The 22344-nt window shown below is 36.7% G+C and overlaps 1 protein-coding gene across 1 annotated transcript; it reads right to left on the reverse strand.

Annotated features, from left to right (window-relative positions):
• Window positions 1-212: 212 nt before the first annotated feature.
• LOC127848504 (protein eyes shut-like) lies at window positions 213-18471 on the reverse strand. The gene is made up of 10 exons (XM_052381005.1): window positions 18306-18471; window positions 11253-11363; window positions 9078-9209; window positions 7782-7928; window positions 6638-6751; window positions 5849-5965; window positions 5405-5578; window positions 3162-3331; window positions 1379-1501; window positions 213-397 (listed from the first exon to the last, which is right to left on the reverse strand). The coding sequence occupies exons 1-10, from the start codon at window positions 18322-18324 to the stop codon at window positions 305-307; spliced, it is 1200 nt and encodes a 399-aa protein (XP_052236965.1). The 5' UTR covers window positions 18325-18471; the 3' UTR covers window positions 213-304.
• Window positions 18472-22344: the final 3873 nt, after the last annotated feature.

Here is a 22344-nt window from a genome sequence, read left to right on the forward strand (position 1 = left end):
GTTTGAACACATAAAGTGCAACACGTTTTATTTTAAAGGTTCATTTTATGGCAGTCCCTCAAATATTCCAGATAATGCGAATAGTAAATCTATTTTGTTCGAAATAGTCCGTTTTACTGATACTGTTCTTGAGAAAGCTTTGTTACACGAAAATTGCAAGAAGAGGATTTGCTGTTTTTGCACCTGTTTACATTCGCTTAAAAACAAGAAAGTTTTACAGAATCTGGAATTTATTTTGACAATTTCAAAACATCATCAATCTGATGAGCAATGCTTTAAGCTTAAAGTTCTGCCAGCGGAAAGTTTACTGGATCGTGTAATAGATGTTTGGGTCCGTCAAAGTGCCACTTTCCACGTGGATAATCACAGGGGAGTGAACACAGCTCTGCAAAGCCATCTGAAAAGGTAAACACATATAAAGAATCAATCGGTGTGTATTTTGATGACAATATAAACAGTCCGGTTACACGAATCTTTACATATATCTTATTAATGAGCTTTCAGTAATGACTACCGTTTCTATACAAATCGTATCGGTTACATATGACCAGCGTCATGCGAAAATGAGTCTTATGCCTAATGTGGCAATCGTAGATCCAGACCAGCGCAGTGCCAGAAGCTACCCTGCCTGCTTATGATGCCGCGAAAACTTTCGATACATTTAGTCGCACATGGTAGCTCCGGACCAGATAGAGCGACGGAGCATGCCCGTCTGGATCTACTCTAGCCGCATATGTCATAAGGCTTGATTTCGCAATTATTTAAACGAAAATGTCTACAACAATATGATATTAATAAAGATATATTCTTAACCCTAATTAAGACATATTCTTAACCGATTCATGTTTCAATGTTTTACACGTGATGAATCAATATACTGATACAACAAATATTAAGACGTTTTCAACGATACTTAGTTTCTAGTACACACAAATGCTCTATAATTTCAATAATGAAACACGTCATATCGTCACCAACAATGCGGATGCTTATAGAGTTACCGGCAGTTCATGTACATGTCATTCATAACGATTATAAAACGACTTCCATGAAATGTCTTTCGCGGATGATTTCCATATTTATACAAATATATTTCACTAGGCTTTTATCCAAATTAAGACACGTGTTTCTAGCAATTAATGCATACATGCCATTTAAACTATAATCTCTGTAATTAACACATAATACCACATAGGCCGTCAATGTGCCCTTTACGTACACACAGTCGTCAGTAATAATACAATTACACTGTGACTATAATTTAATTATTTTTTTCATGATTTAAGAAACCTTACAAGCTAGAGCATATTAACATATGATTTAATTATGCTAGAAAACTGCAACTAGGAAGTCTGTTAAGTTTAAACACGTTGTTCACCTTGAATCCAGGGTTGAGACACTCGAGGAAGACTCCAGCCAATCCCTGGCCCACGGGATAGTTGCCTGAGAGGAAGGTTGCGATGGGCGTATAGGCCGGGATACTGGCACAGTCATCCATCACCTACGAGAACAACGCTTGAAACAGATATCCAGATAGATGCCTGCATTGTGAACATAAAGCTGCATTTCCAAATTGTTTGAAGTGTTTTTATTCTATGTCACATTGTATGGTAATTGTTTTATTGCCGTTAACATAATACAAAAGGATATCTCTCATATTGGCGCACTTTAGTTTTATTGGAATAGATTTAGTTGAATAACTTGTTTCCAAAACTTCAACTATCTACCAGGACCCGTTTTCGAAAATAGCTATATCAACCCATTTATGCCTAGTGGACTCCCCCATCCTTCTAAATTGGATCAATTTAATTCCAAAATAAGGGATATCTGGTATATTAATGTCTATATTTAGAATTTTTCTTACCGAAATTCCTTTAAGCAAACAGCGCAGACCCTAATGAGACGCCGCATCATGCGGCGTCTCATCAGAGTCTACGCTGTTTGCCAAGGCCTTTTTTCTAGACGCTAGGCATAAATGGGTTAACTTATAAGTTTCCCAAACTTACCCTGTACTATATTTCTAAAACGTTTCCCACGTTTAAGAATCGCAATTTAATAATTGAGCCTTGTTCTGAGAAAACAGGGCTTAATGCATGTGCGTAAAGTGTCGTCCCAGATTAGCCTGTGCAGTCCGCACAGGCAAATCAAGCACGACACTTTCCGTTTGTATGACATTTTTCGTTTAAATGAAGTCTCTTCTTAGCAAAAATCCAATTTAGGCGGAAAGTGTAGTCCCTGATTAGCCTGTGCGGATTGCATTGGCTAATTTGGGACGACACTTTACGCACATGCATTATGCCCAGTTTTCTCAGAACACGACTCAATTGAATAATAATTGATAACTGAAAGCGCAAACAATGAATGCTTGAAAATGGACTTTTAATTAAAGAAAACGTCAGAACCGTGTGTTTGTTTACTAAACATATATATTGAAACATTTCAAAGAACTACACGGGTTTGTTTGGACGTCTGAAGAAAAATATAACATAATTTAGAAAACATTATAGTATATGAAGACATTGTATCACGAAGATGACAGCAGTTAATCGTGTTTTATCGTAGTACAATACATCTTGGCGTTCTAATTTGGCTCAAATTAGGGCCAATTAGTTGCCATTACATAAGTGTGTTTGATAGACCGGAATCGCAACTTATGTCAGGTCTAACAACGTGTGCCTATTTTTTACTTGTGAAACGTTACTCTTTGCTGACTGGCAAGTGTTTGTTGAATCGTTCAGCTAACAGAAAACCCATTTTAGCTGACCTCAGAAGAACATTTATTCTGAACCGTCTTTGAATTGATAGCTTGCAATTTAAAAAACAACAACAACAAAAACAGCACGTTGCGGTCCTTCTTTAAGCAAGTATCAACATTGTTGAGTAAGTATGCAATTTAAAATAAGACGACGTTAATATAAGCGACAAGTTTATACAGTATTTTTACTGGAGGTCTGAACAAATGTCAGAAAAAGGAGTATTTAAATGTATGCTTATATATACAAACCACTCTGTATTTAATTTATGTTCACGAAATAAAAATGAATACAACTGACAACAGGTAATGAACTGAAGATACTTTGAATGATAAACGCGATTAGGATTTTAAAAGTCATATTTGGATTATCGTTTTGGCTAAGGAATAAAGCACAGTTCCATATTACGCGTTTTCCTTGTTTCCAGTCAGCAGGTTGTGGCACATTGCACGTGGAGAGAGGGAAAGCCTCCGACGATGTATGGGAGCCGTCGGGACATGCCGGCGCGCCAGCAATATCAACAGATGCATTACGGGCTACGGTAGTGATCACAGCAAACTTCATGCAGGAGTTGAACACTTGAAAGAAATACCATAGATACAATATTATATGTATGACACATATGCAAAGCGTTTATAGACATTGCGCCGGTTTTGGGTAAGTTTTCTGATATTTGTTGGGCTGTTCGTTTTGTTTTAAGTACCTAGGCAATGTGACGATTGTACAGTTAACAGGACTCGCAAATGCGGAAGAAGGTTTCGCTCAGGTATATGTCATTTTTCTTCCATTAAGAGCACGTTCTGCAGATATCACGTTTAATAAATGTACAAATAATAAAGCTACCTTGACGTCATTAGCAATCAAACTTTGATTAACATCCGCCACCATTATTTTATTTGAAACATAGTGATCCAATGCCTATACGTTATAAGACTAAATATGCGGTACAACTTAATCTTCCACCCTTATCATGTGTACCTAAAGTCTGTTTTACCTTCAGGTTTTGAGGTCTTCATAGATTACCTTAATGTGATAAATGTGTGACAATTTGATTTGAAGGAACCATCATATATACGAATGACATATAATACAGACACAAAAATCAACAATGTTTGTCTTTTGGCGTTAGTTGGCTTTACTTCAAAACGCCTCAGTGAGCAAAACGTTTGAGTCTTCCTGCTTCTGAAGACTGAAGTATAACATATTTGAAGACATGTACGGAGATACGCTTTACTGCGTCTACACATAGCACACTTCAGGCTGTTGATGTATAACATCTTTGAAGACATGTACGGAGATACGCTTTACTGCGTCTTGAAGACATGTACGGAGATACGCTTTACTGCGTCTACACATAGCACACTTTACTGCGTCTACACATAGCACACTTCAGGCTGTTGATGTTTTTCATAAAACAAACAATTAAACTCCAGAGACTTTTGTCTTTTGGCGTTAGTTGGCTTTACTTCAAAACGTCTCAGTGAGCAAAACGTTTGAGTCTTCCTGCTTCTGAAGACTGACGTATAACATCTTTGAAGACATGTACGGAGATACGCTTTACTGCGTCTTGAAGACATGTACGGAGATACGCTTTACTGTGTCTTGAAGACATGTACGGAGATACGCTTTACTGCGTCTTGAAGACATGTACGGAGATACGCTTTACTGCGTCTTGAAGACATGTACGGAGATACGCTTTACTGCGTCTTGAAGACATGTACGGAGATACGCTTTACTGCGTCTTGAAGACATGTACGGAGATACGCTTTACTGCGTCTACACATAGCACGCTTTACTGCGTATACACATAGCACACTTCAGGCTGTTGATGTATTTCATAAAACAAACAATTAAACTCCAGAGACTTTATCAGGAGAGACATTCCTGACCTTGTTCACTTCTTTTGCCACAGAAAAAATACTTTCTGTGGATTTCTCTTTTTAAAAAGTGAACCAATTGTAAAGCAAACCAGTGAAGTGGTATAAATATATAAAGGGACCCGCATTGCATGAAAAGACGATAAAGAGCATTCCTATAACCACCTTCCCGTGCGGATATTTAACCCATTTATGCGTAGCGGACTCTCCCATCCTTCTTAATTGGATCAATTTATTTCCAAAATTAGGGATGTCTAGTATACGTATTCCTATATCTAGAATATTTCTTACAGAAATTCCTTTAAGCAAACAGCGCAGATCCTGATGAGACGCCGCATCATGCGGAGTCTCATCTGGGTCTACGCTGTTTGCCAAGGCCTTTTTTTCTAAAAGCTAGGCATAAATGGGTTAAAACAAATGGGGTCGCCTTTAGAATGTACGTTCACATGTTGAAACGATTCAAATATAACAAATGTTGCTTTTGACAATTTCAACAAATACATAACACATGTGTCTACACCTCATGATCGCGCGTTACTTTTGTCAATTCAACTCAATATTTATAATGTTTGAAATAATATTATCGTATATCTAGGAACTGAGGCGATTTATACTCTAATACTCTGACACAAGTTTTAAAGTTTTTAATAGATCAATCTTTGAATTTATGCATTCAACACACTAACGGTAGTTGAGTAAACAATGTTGATAAGATACAAAAATGAAATCATTTTGATAAAACTGCACATGCGATAAATGTTAATTGCTACGAACCATATGCCTGCGTCGTCGTAGGAGCAGTTGTTGTGGTAGTTGTTGTGGTAGTTGTTGTGGAAGTTGTTGTGGAAGTCGTTGTAGTAGGTTTTTGGGTAGTTGTGGTGGTTGTGGTTGATGGTTTATGTGTTGTGACAGGTGCGTGTATCGTGACCGGTAATGGTGCAAACGTGTCTGAAAGGAATAAAATACATCAATGTTGATCCTCATTTATCTCTTCTAGTCCAATAGCCATCTGATAGAAATACCCAGTCTCAAATGTTGGCCAATAAATTTGTACAATGTTAAATTTTAGTAAGCGTTGATAAATCCACGTTGTTCAAAACCATATATGGAATAAAGTTATACAGATGAACAATTTTGTTCGTGTTAAGTGTTTACAACTTTGTTTAATAGGGTCGGTGCTGTAAGTCTATTTAATTTGGTGTTTAGTTGCCAACTCACGTTTTTCGCAGAACGTTCCCGTGTATCCTTGAGGACATATGCATTGGAAGTAGTTCGGGGCAGTGTGCGTGATCTCGCATGTGGAGCCATGTTCACAGTGTTGTTGCAGACAAAAATCTTTAAAAAATTGAGCGCGAAATATTCTTCAAAAAGTTATTATTTTCTTTCAAATTGAAATTTTTTAATTGTTTACCAAATTTTGAAAAACAAATACCACCACATTAACTATTACAAATAATACGGTATGCATCTTAAGTGTATGTGCAAAACTAAACTTAACATACATTTTCGCAACACCTAGATTTTATATCACTTATATTTTAAAACAAACTTTTAATATATATTACAATGTGAACACAATATTATCAAAATATAGAAAAACAAATAAACAAGTTAAGAAATCAAGTACTTATAGTGAGTAATACATTTTCATTTCGAAACTAGATGCGGTTGCCTACACGGCACGGTATGTAACAAAATGCCTATAAGATCATACTGTGACGTTTTTGACGCACCACATTATCCAGAAGGAGAAAGCTGCCTTTAGCAAATTCCTCCACCAAATACTTTTCTATTTACCTTTCAACAAGCTACTTCTCAGTCGCCGTTGCGAAGTGGATATGGTGTCTGCCTAGCGACCGAGAAGTCGGGTTCGATCCCCACTGTGGTAGAGTTTGTTAGATCTCCCCCCATAGAAACCAAAGTACTGGTTCTAGTCTAAGGAAACGGACTTTCAAATAAGCCATATTTGTTATGCAATGAAGCTAAAATAAATAGGTTTGAAATTACCTGTAAGATCACACCGGTCGCCCGCGAAAAGATAATCGCATTGACACTGCTTAATACCATTGATGTTCTCACAATTGCCTTGGTCATTGCAGTAGCTTCTGTCACAACTTGTATCTGTTTTATTCATTAAAGAAAAACAACAACAATGACGATATTATATTGACGATTGTTATTGTGCATATGCAGCCAGGGTATGTACTCGGGCATTTTACAGCATGTAATACGACTTCCCTGAAAGATGCATACCAGTAGTACTTATATTTTTCATTTACCGTAACAAAGAAATTTGTAATTGGTTTCTTGTTTAAAACATTTTATAATTAAGTAATGGAATTGCAAATAATTCGAATAAAAAGTGATGTTTTTGCTTTTTATTTGCAAAGCGATGCTGAGAAATTAGTTCTAATGCACAATTTATTTCGTGATTTATTCTGAGCAAAGTAAGTTGCCATGTTTAGTATGATTTGTATGTCTTTTTATAAAAAAGTGATTTATTATTGGCTCAGTGTGAGGTATGAATTCAAACTGGTTCAAACTCGCGATGCTGTGTGTTGATCGTTCCATGGCGGTTTGATCTGTGTACGTTTCAATTGCATTTAAGACTATTAAGTCATAATAATAATTACTCTCGTGGTTTTGTTTTTGAGTGTTATTACTCCATTACTCACCGTAATTCAATCGTCAAATGCTTTAAAATGTAAACATTGGATCTAAAAAGCTCCATTAAAAACAAAAATAAATTAAAGAAAGTAAAAAAGTAACCCTCAACTGGGCTCGATTTACTGAAACCTTGAGTAAAAGTCTATCACTTAGACCACTCGTCCATCCGTGCTTATACAATTAGTGATGTATTTTAAAACTCATATAAGCAATCATCGTTGTCACAAAATAAAACGACAACAACAAAACAATCCAAATCATGCAATCGTTTCGCGTTGCAACGCTTTATAATTTTCATGTTTTTTATCGTCAAAAGATGCGTAAAATTGATATTTTAGAGCATGGCAAATGTTCAGTATTACTGTTTCCACATTAATACCATAACTTCAACGAAAATATGCGAATGTGAAACAATTTTTTTTTTAATTTTGGCAATTTATCAAAATGTGAAAATGCCCCTTTCAAATTTGTAGACAATCCTTACGTGTTGAGTCCGTCTTCGGTTGTTCGCAGTACGTTCCCTCGTGTGTGTTGTCACACAAGCAGTTCAGATTGTGATTAACTACTATGCAAGTTCCGTGACCGTTGCAAGTATGTCCGGTACATGTGTTAGCTTGAGGCACGCTTGTGACTAATATTATGGAACAAACGAGATGAAAAACATAATAACATTACATTAAATTAGCATATTATCTGAGTGTACAATATAACTCTATCTTCCGTCTCATTTTCACATTGTCACATGAAGGAGAAATATATGGTTTCATTGTTACATACCCGGTTTCAAAAGTACCATGATACTCGAAAGCAACGACAAAAAAAGAAATCACTATTTCTTTTATGTTCATTGTCACTTTTATACAAAGTGTATTCAGGAACAATTGGAGATTTTTTATGTAATTGAAGTCGGAATGATTTTATTTGAAAATATTAAGTTAATTGATTTAAATTGTAATTTGCAAGGTTTCGCAAAAGTACATCTTGTGGCTGGGATCGCCTAACAACAAGAAGGGCAAGCCCCGAGCAAATTAAGTCCGCCGGGTAAAGTTAAACGTTCAGCTCGCACAGAAGCTAGATTTACATTAAATTCATTGATCGTATTAGCTTTTTACAAAACTAATTCGAAGTTAGCAAACACATTTGTGTTGTCAAGGCTAGAGGAGGACCAGAGAAGCGTCTTTTTATTACTGACATTAGAGCTGGACAGACATGCGTCTCTGAATTCCTAACGTTAGAGCTGGACCAGAAAAGCGCCTCTTTGTTCCTAATGTTAGGGTTTTCGAGAGAAGCGTCTCTATATTCCTAACGTTAGAGCTTGGACAGAGAAGCGTCTCTTTATTCCAAACTTTAGAGCTGAACTGGTTAAGTGTCTATATATTCGTAACGTTAGAACTGGGCTAGGAAAGCGTCTCTGTATTCCGTTCTTTAGAGCTAGGCCATAGAAACATCTCTGTATTCCTAGCTGAGACAGAGAAGCTCTCCTATATTCCTTACTTTAGAGCTGGTTCATGGAAGCGTCTATTTATTCATAACTATAGAGCTGGTCCAAATAAGCGTTTCAATGCTAATGCAATCTTTTTACATTATATTTATTACACAAGCTGTATCTTTATATTCCGCAATGTAATAAATACTACGAGTGGTTTGCCAGAGAAAAGTATAATAAAATAGACAGCTACTGTTTTCCGAAAAAAAGAGAAAAGAATAATGTTCAATTGTCGAAAGGGTTGTCATTCTTTAATTGCAAAGGTAATACTCGGATAATTAAATAAGTTTTTACCTGCTGTAGATACCTTCACATGTTCACAAAATGTCCCCTCATGAGTGTCGTCACAGTGGCAGTACATATGTTGATTGTGCATGTAACACCATCCGTGGTAATGGCAGTATGAACATCGATTATATCCATTAACTAAAATACAATATAAACGCGTACATTAGGTCAAGTTCTTTTGATCATCTTTGATCATCTTAGTACATGTGCAGTGGTTTAGGGCAAAATTGCATTTTAAAACGGGCACTGATTACTTTAGTTTACACATTTCTCTCGGTTCAGAGTATACTAACATGCTTGTGCAAATAAAGAAGTATAGAACCTTCCATTTGTTTGAAGACAAGTAACTTATGCTTATGTAAGTTTTGCTCCATGCTGGTGTTTACTAGACAAGATAATGTAGTATATGCAGAACGTGCTTTTGCAAGAGAACGAATTTTTCAATTCGTTCTTATACTTTGGGATTGAAATTCTTAAATACGTTGTAGGGCAAGGGTGTTTTTATCACTTAAGTATTTTTAACACTTTTAAAAGCATTCAGGATAATACATATTTGCAAAATAAAGAGTTTGGTTTTGTCAGACACTGATTGGCAATCAGTGGGAATCAAACAGAAACATCTTATATGTCAAAGCGTTTCGTTGCTTCGATTCACGCCAAAATAAGTAAGTGTTGTGCTCAAGCGATAGCCATTAGTCTCAACATACTACAGTTTTAACAGTCAATCAGCATGACTTATTTGAAAGAAAGAAATGACGAATATCATTACACTTTGGCCACCGCAGCAAGTAGTGGGATTTCGTTTCTTCTGCCTGACAGCCGACAGTAGCATTGAGGACTATAAGTGGTGTTTTTACGTTTATACTTTGTAACTCAAAGTTCAATTTGCTACAAACTAGACGTAGAAGACAGTGGAATACATCTGCGAATTTTCGATAGCAAATAATGTACTAAATAGTAGATTGTGTGCTTTGTTAGTTTGTGTTTGAAGTCAGGTACATTAGTTGCCTTTCGTGTGAGCGATGAAAGAGAAATCACGACTCGAATTATTGACGACATTTATGAAGACCTCTTAGTATTTGTTGAAGATTGTTTGAATAGCATAAATGTGTAGGAATCCACAGTTATGAGGAAACGGCGGAATAAAGAAGAAATATTGCTTTTGTTAAAAAGATATATACAAAGAGAGAGAGAGAGAGAGAGAGAGAGAGAGAGAGAGAGAGAGAGAGAGAGGAGATAGAGAGAGAGAGAGAGAGAGAGAGAGAGAGAGAGAGAGAGGAGACGATAGAGAGAGAGATAGGACTATCAGAATTCGATCGCTCTCTAGCGGAGAGCGAGCGATCTAGATCGCCTCGAGACTCCTCTCGATTCGGACAGATAGACAGAGAGACAGAGAGAGCACCGAGAGACAGATACATGGCCGCTAGAGACATAGAAAGACGAAGAACCATGACAGAACAGAGACACAGATAGACAAAGATTATATACATATGAGAAAAATAGATCGATAGATGATATATCGAGAATCTAGCTCTGAGAGATCGCTCCCATCTGCGCGCTCTCGCGAGTCGCTCTCGATGCGCGCTACACAAGATCTATGCTCGTCGAGAGAGAGAGAGAGAGAGAGAGAGAGAGAGGAAAACTCAGAAGAGAGCCACTTATAAGAAGACGATTAAGATAATAAATCGTCCTGCCATAGGTTGTCGACTAATTTTAATTTTTCACAAAGAGGCTTTGAGCTCTTTACACTAATCAAGGTACACATAAATCAAACTGTTTTAAAGTAGTGTCGCCCTTATAACACCCGGATCAGAAGGGTGTGAGAATAATGTGGTTAATGTATTCGTGTTTGTGGATGGATACAACGCTGCATTCGTTTTCCGATGCAGCTTATTTGGACAATTGGTCGTTAGTAGGACGGTTTGGCTGTATCTACTTAATTAAGAATCGGCTTGACAAAAGCAAGTTCGTAAGATTCTACTTTAGATAGTCTTGGGCAGATGGAGTCCGTACCTGTGTCTGATTGTAAAGTGCAAATGTCTTAAGTCCAAAATATTGACACAATTCAACGTCCGAGGTAGCTTCGTATTATTCGCTATACGTGTTTGAGGGATCGTTTCTATATAATAATAACATGATTTGTTTTCTGTTTCCTCTATGGCTGAGTACAGATCGGTTTACCTTGCTGTTGACTCTGTAGGTTGCTGTTGGAACCAAAGCTGTTGTAAACATAGGAAGAGGAAGAAGCATGTTCTAAAAACGCATGTGCCGTTCCCACTGCCAGATAGAGGCCTGCAATGAGCATAAGCTTTATGCAGTAAGCAGATGTTGTGCTTAATATATTCTCTTAACTGATTCAATCAGAAAACATTATAGATCTGCTACATATAAATCTACAAATAAATCCCATCCTTGTTTTCCTTGTATGTTTCCCAAAATGCGTGCTGAATGCATGCCAAAAAGGTTACACGCACCGATTATGGGCATCTAGACGTGTTTAAAATATATTGTCGTCTATGATAAATACATTTTTATGCTTGTTTCTTCACTCAAATTAACAATTAAATCAGCTCCCTGTATTTTGAATTTAGTTAACTTATCAAGCAATATTTTAATAACGAATCACGAGTGACGAAAACAGTGACCAAACGAACCAGTTTAAATTGACTCTTATGATTTTGTGAGCAGATGTTTTGTCCAAGCATTGATGCATTGCAAAATATTCTGGATTGTGTGTTTGAGATGGAAACATTATAGAAAATTTCAACTGCAAGAACATCAATCATTTCGACCAGTAATTCGATTTCGTTATTCAAGATGATGGTCGGAATGTCAGCATTCGGATCAAAAGTGTACGTTGAAAAGGAACGAGTTCTTGACTGAAGAAAAAAAACAAACAATGAGATGTCGGATTTCCATTGTCAGACATAATGTAAGATGGTTGCCAGTGAGGTAAACATTGTTATATTCATCTCTTCTCAGAGTATTGTAATACTAATTTTCATCGAAAGTCTAAGAAAGTCTACATGTAGATTTATTGATTTGGTCTACAGTTTAAGTTATATTTTTGTTCATTTTCTTTTAATTGTCTGCGTTTTACAGAATTGTGCGTTAGTCACTTAAATATGTCGTATTTGCAGGTGCATCCGTTCATTGAGATCTTAAGTTTAGATTCCATTGTGTTCAGTTGATGTCGCGCGGTCGTATTCTATTGTAAATATCGATCTATCGGCCGATGCCAAAATTATCGACCCAGCCGGGTAACTGCCCGCTAGGAACGTCAATCAAACAGCGTAGCTATGCCAGCTGCCCATATTGGCACACCTGAGTAAAGTCCAAATGGACCAGCAATCGGAGCGTTACAGTAACAATTATTTCACTATGGACAGATGGAGCACGGCGTCGTTCTTTTAGCTTTTTAGTCCACTTAATTTTTAAACTTAAATATTTTTTTGTAAAAAAATATTTGCACAGCGGGTAAAACAATGCTTATTATACAGCACAATGCTTAATGTAAATATTTTACAAATTAAAGTAACAATCAATGTATAGATTCATAACCAATTTTGACATCAACATATATAGGATCTTGCATGAGTGGTCGTTTTGTATTGAATTTATTAAACAAGTCACATGACGAGATTAATAAATTCAATACAAAATTACCACGAATCTAAGATTCTATTTATAACATAACCAACATATTTCTTTTTATCTTATGCTCTTTTCACCGTTTATTCACATTGTAAAAGAGTTTAACTGAAGAAATTCGCTGGAATAATGACGTCATTTTGTAAAAAATGACGTCATTTCACAGTAATATAACTAGTGTAATAGCACCCGTGTAATAAACAAAATTGAGCATTACGTTATTTCACTCCTGGAGCGTAGGTCATGTTATAAAGCGTTTTATTGGATTCGGAAATAATAATTGTTTTACGCACCTGAGCATTTGTACACCTTATGGATTGTTTCACATATATCGAGTGTGAAGGTTATAAATACTTGTACAGCCAATACTATTATGTAAAAAAAATCAACCGCATAATGCATGCGTTTAAAACGGAAATACATGTTATCATTTTTTCTAAAATATTAAAAAATATATTCAATAATTACTTAGGCCATATATTCTTAATCGTTGAGTATCTGATCCGAATATTGTTGTTTCACGATAGAAAACGGAAACCCTTCGTCAAGGCCAAGTTAGAGAGCTATGCTACATAAAACCTTTAATATGAAACGTGTTAGTAATCGAAAGTATTTATCATGCTACAGTAATATTGAAGATCACCGTAATTCAAAGATTGTTTGGCCGGTTTTTCGATAAATTATTGCGTTCAATCAAAGGTTTCAATTCAATTACTCAACTCAACTGTACTCACAACTTAAGAAAGGTACCAAATATACAGCATACAATCGTTTGCAATAATGATTGTGTTTGCCATCGTATTATTAATTTAAAGGTTAAACAAACTTTCTAAAGGCTCATAATAAAACTGTTCCGAATAATATAAACATACTATTTGCTCTACAAGTCATTTATATTTTTTTCTTGTCTTTTTGTGTTTGATGATTTACATAATTACAAAAGAATGTTAAAAAAGTAACTTAAAAAAAGCATTTCTTAAATTTGTCAATAACACGATCATTATACATTAATGCACAGATGATAAAATATCAAAAACATTACATAAATTCTACAAGTTGTACGTCACCTAGAACAACCAGTACCGAGCTGTTGTTTTCTAAACCGGTTCCCCCACTATTGTTTCAAGATAATTTAGAATCCGTCATGTGAAGGGCATCAGGGTAACACAGCATCACGAGTAGAAAGAACTTACAAAGAGCGGATTAACACATTAGAGGGTCAGCGGTCCACCCAGGGATAGTGGGTTGGTGACGTAACTGTGCGGGAACGAAAGAGACCCCCGCTCTTCCACAAGTCCAAAGAAACACCATAGCCTATTACGAGTACCACTTCAGTCTCCCTGCTAGGATTACGGTCTTGTTGCGCTGTATGTTTGGTTTTGTTAAACCAAAGGCCAAGGGAATCAACGCCTACGTAAAATCCGTACCCGGACCCGTAGTCCTTTAGACGGTCTTATCTTTAATACCAAGTAATTCTAGCAATATTGCCAAAATGTATTGGCTTCGCCTTAAATTTCGACTTACCAACTAGGGTAGAGAGGGTGTTTGCTGCATGGGCAACAGTTTAATAATCTGCACCATCATGTCCATACTAGCCCCTAGAGAGGCCAGATTCGCTGCTAAGCTTCGACGTAACATGGGAAGGAACAGTAACCGGTTATAAGCCATAAGTTCCTTTGGAGTAGAACTTGGCGCTAAGGACTGCTTCCAAAGGTGGGAGATATGACCATGTCTCATTTGACAACTTTGCCCGCCTCAACCTTGGCCCAACCTTAGAGCCCCCGATTAGTTACGTGGTAGCATGCCACAGTCCGCCTGCCTTACAGGCTCCGGGTGCTCAAGAACATTATAAGTTAACTACGATGAGCATCTGAAAACAAAACAAAAAAGAAAATTCCTGATTAAATTGGAATGTTCGAACACTGTCTCCAAGGTTATCGGGTGACCTTCAGTTCATCGGTGATGCTCGAAAGACCTCCGTTATCTACGATGAACTTGTGAGACTCCAGGTCGATATCGCTACATTGCAGAAGACGCGGCTTGTTTATTATGGATACCTTAGAGGAGCTTTGTTCATGGCTACCGTGTGCTGAAATATTCGGCTATGGATATTTCGGCTATGGAAAAATGAATGTGAATGTGCAGCGACTCATGGAGCTGTACAGGATTCATGACCGAAGCGTCACCTACACATTTTCTCAGAGCAAACAACAGCAATATTTGCTGTTTGCTGCAAAATGATACTTCAGCAGAAGACGATTTTTCACTTTAGGTCTGTGGAAAACCTCGAATTGATGTGAGCAAGACCTCGTACGCCAACAAGGCTGTGTAGTTTACCCAAGCCCTTTTGGAGAGCATTGGGATTAGAGCTGCAACGATTCACCAACAGCTCGATTCGATTCGATTACGATTTCAGCCACCCGATACCGATTTTTTCGATTCGATTCATCTTCAAACCTAGTTTTATCATATATTCACTCTTATGCCTCAAAATAAACATTTCTGTTCAAATGTGATTTCAATAAAACACATAAAAAAGAATAGCAAATAAGGAATTTTAATATAAAAACTTCTCACTAGAAGATTGTGTTGATTACACAATAATATAAAAAAATAAATAAATAATCATAAGAACGTATCTGGAATCAGTTGAATGGTAGTACTATCACTAGTATACTTTTACCCAAAACCGCTTTAAGCATGTCTACCATTGTGCAACGACAGCATCACCTGCTACCTGTAGGACAAATCACATTCTCTAATAAACTTAACAAAATTCCAACAGAAATAGAACTACTTTTCTGGCTCGCGACTTCAGTAGTTGCACGTGTGCGACCTCTTAGTCTTGCTAAATCAACGTTAAAAAGCCGTTATGTTTGCGTTTGACATGTTGCATTAGATTAGTGGTTGAGCCGGACTTAGCGTACGCCACATACGTGAAGCACAGTTTACACTTTGCTTTATCGGTAGGGCTACCATACCGAAACCCAAAATACCGCCACACTTTTGATTTTAGATTCTTAGGCGCATCTGATAATTTCAATTTGTCGGCAACAAATTGTTCAGCCATTTTGACACTTTTTCCGAAAGTAGACCGTAACGCGCTTATTGATTGGATGACTAAAGTAATAAGAAACCAATCGCCCGCGTCGTAATTACAGGTAAAGATAAAACCTTCACATTCCCGTATCAATAGTCAGAATACAGTGTGCTTTACGTATCTATGTATATATATGTATATATGTTAAAGAATCGAATCGAATTTGGTAGGTTTGGTATCGTAATCGAATCGAAGCATTTCGAATCGATTTTCGATGAATCGGATCGAATCGTTGCAGCTCTAATTGGGATCACATCAGAGAGATAAATACAGCGACTGGGTTGAGGCCTACTCCTCCACAATCTTTCCAGCAGTTGACGAACGCGGCATAACCAAATTTGAATAGAAGCTCTTCCCCAGCCAGAGGAATTTGCAGGTTTACAGATCTGCCAAAAGGGAAGTACACAGAATAGCACGAAGATGCGCAAATTACAACTGGCTTCAGCTCTGCCGGAGCATCAAGCTATAAGTCGATACTGGAAACATTAGATGAATTTTGATGGATCACGAAGCCATGGACCCCGCAATTAAGACCACAGTTCCACGGAGACCATCCACGGAAAGGGCAAGCAGATATAAGGTATGGTTAACGTAAAAACCGCTGTGCCAGAACTCAAAAAAGGTAATAGAGATCATGTCTTCAGGAAGAGTTCTATGGGAAGGTGGCATTCTCCCAGAGTGCGGTAACAGTATGCTCCTTAAACATCTGTACAACCTTCTATTTCGGTGAAGGGAAAAATGATCGGCACCTAAGGAAATAGATAACATCATCAACCTGAACAAGAACAAGGGTTTCAGAAGCGACTGCAAGGATTAAAGAGGGTATTACCGCATGAGGGTTGTTGGTTAAGTCCTGAATAGACCGCAGAAGCAATCTGTACCAAGAGTCATTGGTCGGGTTCCGCTCACAGTGATCAACCATTGATATGATCTTCTCTATCAATCGACTGCGTATAGCAAACTAAGCCCCTCTTCTAGGCTTTCATTCACCTGACAAAAGAGTTTGACGTTGTCAGCATGGATTGCGTAGATTGTCCCCTACCGAGATTCCTGAGCGAGATTCCACGACATCATGAAATTCACTGTGCAGTATAAGTACCTAACGCCATATGCCTTTGAAATCCAAAGCGACTTCAAACAGGACCGCAATCTCGCACTGATTTTGTTCGGCTGTTTTTCGGAAGCATGCCTTTGGAACATGTACTGAATGTGTCTGTCTCCACATCCGGTCAGACGGCAGTCTGTTAACCCTGGCTCGACTGAAGGAAAGGAGCACAGTACGGGAGGCGATCATAAGAGATATTGCATATTACGCTGATCTGGTCACTTACACTGAAACAGAACTTCAAAGACTGTTGGACTGATTTTAAAGGCATGCGAAAAATTCACCTGACAATCAACCTTAAGCCAACACACGTGATGGTTCAGCATGCCGAACCACCGTACATAATCATAAACAAGTATGAAATAGATCTCCTCTGGCAATTAACATACCTTGGATCCACTATAACTGACAACATCTCACTGGAAGCAGGGGTTAATAAAATGATTGGAAAGCCCCCAATAACAATGGCTAGGCAATCACGGATAGTCTGGAAAACAGCATGCTGACTACGAACACAAAGATTGCTGTGTACAAGGCACGTGTGGCAGCAATACCTGGACATTGTGTGCATCCCAGAAGTAAGGCTAAGCGCCTTTCATATGCGCGGTATCCGACGCGTACTTGTTATTCTTAAGGGAGGCAACGTGACGAATAACGATGTAATGTAGAGGGCAGCAATTCCAAGCATTTCCACTTTTCTCCGTTATCGTCGTCTGAGATGAGCGGGCTATTTTCATCGGATGGACAACGGTCGGAACCATAATGACGTCATGTGCGGATTTTATTTTAAAAGATGCCAACAGTTCCTTACATGATTTGTTTGAATTATTGACCATTTTGAAAACCTGCTTTTGTATGTAACATGTGTGTTTAAAATTGCTGTGCACCGTGCTATCGTGATATAGTTCTATACATCATAACTGAACCATAATCCATTAGAAATGTATTATATAATTTTGCAATTCTTACTGACTAGATAATTATATTTCCATACATTAAAATGAAAGACTCAGCCTGTCTTAACGGTGTACAAATACTTCGATAAAATGCCTTAAACGGAAAACTGCCCAAACTTAACCAAGATGAAGATAGTGAGTGACCTCTGCACATAATCATGTGACCGCGCTATTATAATTTCACCTATGACACTCGAAATTTATTAACTTACTATATATATATATATACATGTTAAGTAATCTACGGATGAAACAGTTCTGTGCAAAACAAAATAATTCCGTGTGTGTATTTTTGAAGAATTAAAAACCCAGTTCGAAATGATTATACTGTTTTTCCTGCCATTTCAAATCGTCATGTGGACAACGTAAAGCCCTAGCCGCATCAATTTATTGTAAATATTAAAATAATAAAAACCACCGACCTATTGGGAAGAAGACCATGGTTACTGCTGGTTTGATGAGCGTCAAACAACTAACGGCATTTGGCAGATAAGATATTCACGTTTCCTGATGTGTTATCTAATTATGCGGAAGTTTTAGAACGTGATCAGTGCCAGTGTCCTAAAAGAGGCCTTATTTTAAATCCGTTTTTATCTCAATTTTTAAGAGATTGAAACATTGTATGTGATTCTCTTACATCCTATATATTGTAATATAAACGGTATCGCGTAATAGCGTAATTTGTATATAAGCCTCGCTACAAGAAAACGGGGTTAAAAGCGGGACTGCGCGATTTTGTCAAATATTTATGAATTTATGTAAAATGTGTAAAAAACTTATTATACATATATTTCAATATAAATTTAAATAAAAGTTAATAAGCACATGTCTCGCAAGAATGCGAAATAAGCCAGATATTTAATTATGAAATTGAAAATGACTGTACAGTCGAATTCGTCAGCACGTATATCATGCATGTACGATGTGAATCTAAATTGACTTTTACGGATCATTTTAATTTCCTGCAACGATATCTATTCATACGACACACGACCACTAACTCCGATCCTAATAAAAAGACGAATGCTTCGGTAATTGTAGGAAAATATGTACGAAATATCTTCGTCACAATCGGCTAGGGCGCTAATTTGTCTTTGCTGCATTGTATTAAATTCGTCTTCAATGTATAATTTTTCTTGCCTGTTTTGTGTTCAATATATTACAATTTGACACATATAAAAATCGTGCAGTCCCGTTTAATGCATTTGCGTAAAGTGTCGTTACCGATTAGTCCGTGTAGTCCACGCATGCTCATTCGAGACGAGACTTTCCGCCTTTAACAGGATAAGAGGGGATTTATTTTTTCAAACGAAAAATTCTATAAAAGCGGAAAGTGTCGTCCTTGATATGTCTAATCTTGGGAGACACTAAACGCACAAGCATTAAGCCCTTTTTCAAAGCAAGGCTCATGTTTTGTTGTTGATTATTAAGTTTTCATACGTGTGTTGTATTGTCAATGTTTAAACACTATATAATAATTAATTAAAAGAGGTCTAATATATATTAACAAGCACATCGCAAATGGTTGATGATAGAGTTTAAAGAAAATCGGTTATATGATAAACAATAGCAAACTTATTTAAATTACCACTCAAACGTCAGCGGAATAGAATTGTTTATGAGCTGCTCGCAAGTGACTGTCCAATATTGAAAGAGCACTGGTATCTGTCGGGATTTAAAATGTTTATATTTACCCGACTGAACATATTTTCGTAACGAAACTAAACCTTTTAGCCGACATACTTATTATGTTGTTATGGGAAAATACTACCGAAATTGCTGAAAATGGACGACATTATTAGTTTTGTTAGTTATTGAAAATAACCACTGAATGACTCCCTTATTTAAAAGCACCAAGTGAACGTGTGTAAGCCATCATTTTAAAATCTAATTTCAAATGCTTGTTGTATGCATTAAATGTATGTACCTACATTGATTTCAAAGTTGACATTCGGAATTTTCAGGTACGCTAAAATATCTATCGATTTCTTAAACTAGTTTAATTGTGTAATTGTAAATTTGTTAAATAAATTGATATTATGTTTTTCGTGTTCCTTTGTCTTACCTAAGCAATAATATGAAACTATAACATTATATTTTTTGTACGTTGAACGAATTTCACCTGACGTTATTTAAACGAATTTGATCACAGTTTGCAAAGTAATACTTTCCACAAAAACCTTTAATAATTTACAAAAAATAATATATTATCATTTTATAACATGCGAACTAATACTCATTGCTCAGAAAAAGTGGTTAAAGTATATCGTGAAAGCTTTCATCAATAATTTCGCAAAACACAGGATAATAAAACAAATAGTTTCAGCTACAATGCTTAATTTAAAACATGCATGGTGTATCGGCAACGTGATAGCGTTTGCTTTTAAAGGTCCCTATTTCGATCCCTATGGCAGACACAATATTTTTTCCTTGTTACTCTAATAATTTAAACTTATCACAAATATTATAATTGTATAGTTAATAAATTAAGTAATATTAAAAAAAACACAAAACAATCTGTTAACAAACCACAAAGATATATACACAAAGATTTTACACAAAGATATATATGACACAACGCATATGCACATTTGTGTTATATAATATTGTATCAAAGTGGCTGCTTAAAATAACGCAACATATAGCATAAATTTCTTAAAAAAACATTGCATATGAAAAACGACATCGTGTGAAGCGCTTAAAACATATCAACGTAAAATTATGCTATACTGGCCTAATATACATACACAGTTAATGTACATTTTACGCATTTGATAAGCGTGTCACACGACGCGACAACTTTGTGCCTCGTATGGGCCAAACCTAGATTGTACAATCTTTACACTAAGATGACAGATAAGTATCAAACAATGCAATTAAACAACCCCAAGAAGAATGATAAATTAGCAATATTTTAATGGTTAGTTAATTATGATGTATTATGCTATACCATGCAAGTGTGTACACCTCGATAACGTTTAATAGAATCTTTCCGCTTTTTTGGAATTTTTCGTTTAAAGGCAGTCTCTTTTTACCGAAAATCTAGTTTATTCTAATAAGCTGCAAGTGTCGTCCCTGATTCGCACAGGCTACTCTGGGACGACATTTTTGCCCATGCATTAAGCCCAGTTTTCTCAGAACAAGGCTCATATGAACCGTAACATAAAGATATTTTCAGAATCGACAAATTGATGGAGTTAAACTCATTTGCTAAATAGCAAATACGGACACAAACTTTGCCATGTAAGTGCATTATAAGGCTCCCATTATAAGGTAACGGAGCAAATACGAAGCGCATAGCGTACCTTTGGCACCACTTTCACAGGAAACGACGGCATCGGGACAACCATCTGATAAGAACCCAACGAGAAATCTAATGAACTTTGTAATATTGTCAAGATCTGTAAATCAAACAACATTCACTCAATTGCAAGCATGGATCAACTGTCAATCAACCAATTAGTTGTCGTATTTTTCGAGCCTTGTTGACGTAACTGTATGACATGCTTTATTGTCAAGGGCGCATTAATTGTAATGAACAAATATTCCCGATATGGTAAAATTTTGAACCAGATGTAGACATGAATAAGAATATCGTGAGAGTTCTTTCTTATGTATTAGTGACAGTTTGATAATAAAGGTCAACTTGGTCAAGTTAATTAATAAAGGTCAAGTTGGTCAAGTGTGAAAATCAAGGTCAAGTTGGTAAAGTAATATAATCAAGGTCACATTGGTCAAGTGTTATAATCAAGGTCAAGTTGGTTTACGTGTGATAATCAAGGTCACGTATGTCAAGTGTTATATTCAAGGTCAAGTTGGTCAAGTGTGATAATCAAGATCACGTCGGTCAAGTGTGATAATCAAGGTTACGTTGGTCTAGTGTTATAATCAAGGTCACGTTGGCCAAGTGTTATTATCAAGAACAAATTGGCCAAGTGTTATAATAAAGGTAAGGTTAATCAAATGTGATAATCAAGGACGAAATTGTCAACTGTGATAATCAAGGTCAAGTTAGACAAGTGTGATAAACAAGTTCACGTTGGCAAGTGCGATCAAGGTCACGTTGTTCAAGTTCTAATAGGAAACTTACGTCAAGCAATGCGTCAATAATGTTAATTAATAATTTGATTGCCTTTTAATGCGTACATGGACCGATTCAACCCATTTATGCATAGCGTATAGATAAAAGGCCCTGGCAAACAGCGTAGACACAGATGAGACACCGCATGATGCGGCGTCTCATCAGGGTCTGCGCTGTTTGCTTTAAGGAATTTCTGTAAGAAATATTCTAAATATAGAATTCTAACACGGCACGCGACTTGTTTTCTATAGACAAAGAAGGAAATCAAGTGTGGGTTATTCTGCAATTACTTATGGGCGGAGCTTAATGTTTCGAAAATAGTTCCGAATAAATAAAGAAAATATTGCAGTAAAATGCACGTGCTAAAACCCGCTCTAAAA

This window comes from Dreissena polymorpha, chromosome 10, assembly GCF_020536995.1.
Source record: "Dreissena polymorpha isolate Duluth1 chromosome 10, UMN_Dpol_1.0, whole genome shotgun sequence".
Lineage (NCBI taxonomy): Eukaryota > Metazoa > Mollusca > Bivalvia > Myida > Dreissenidae > Dreissena > Dreissena polymorpha.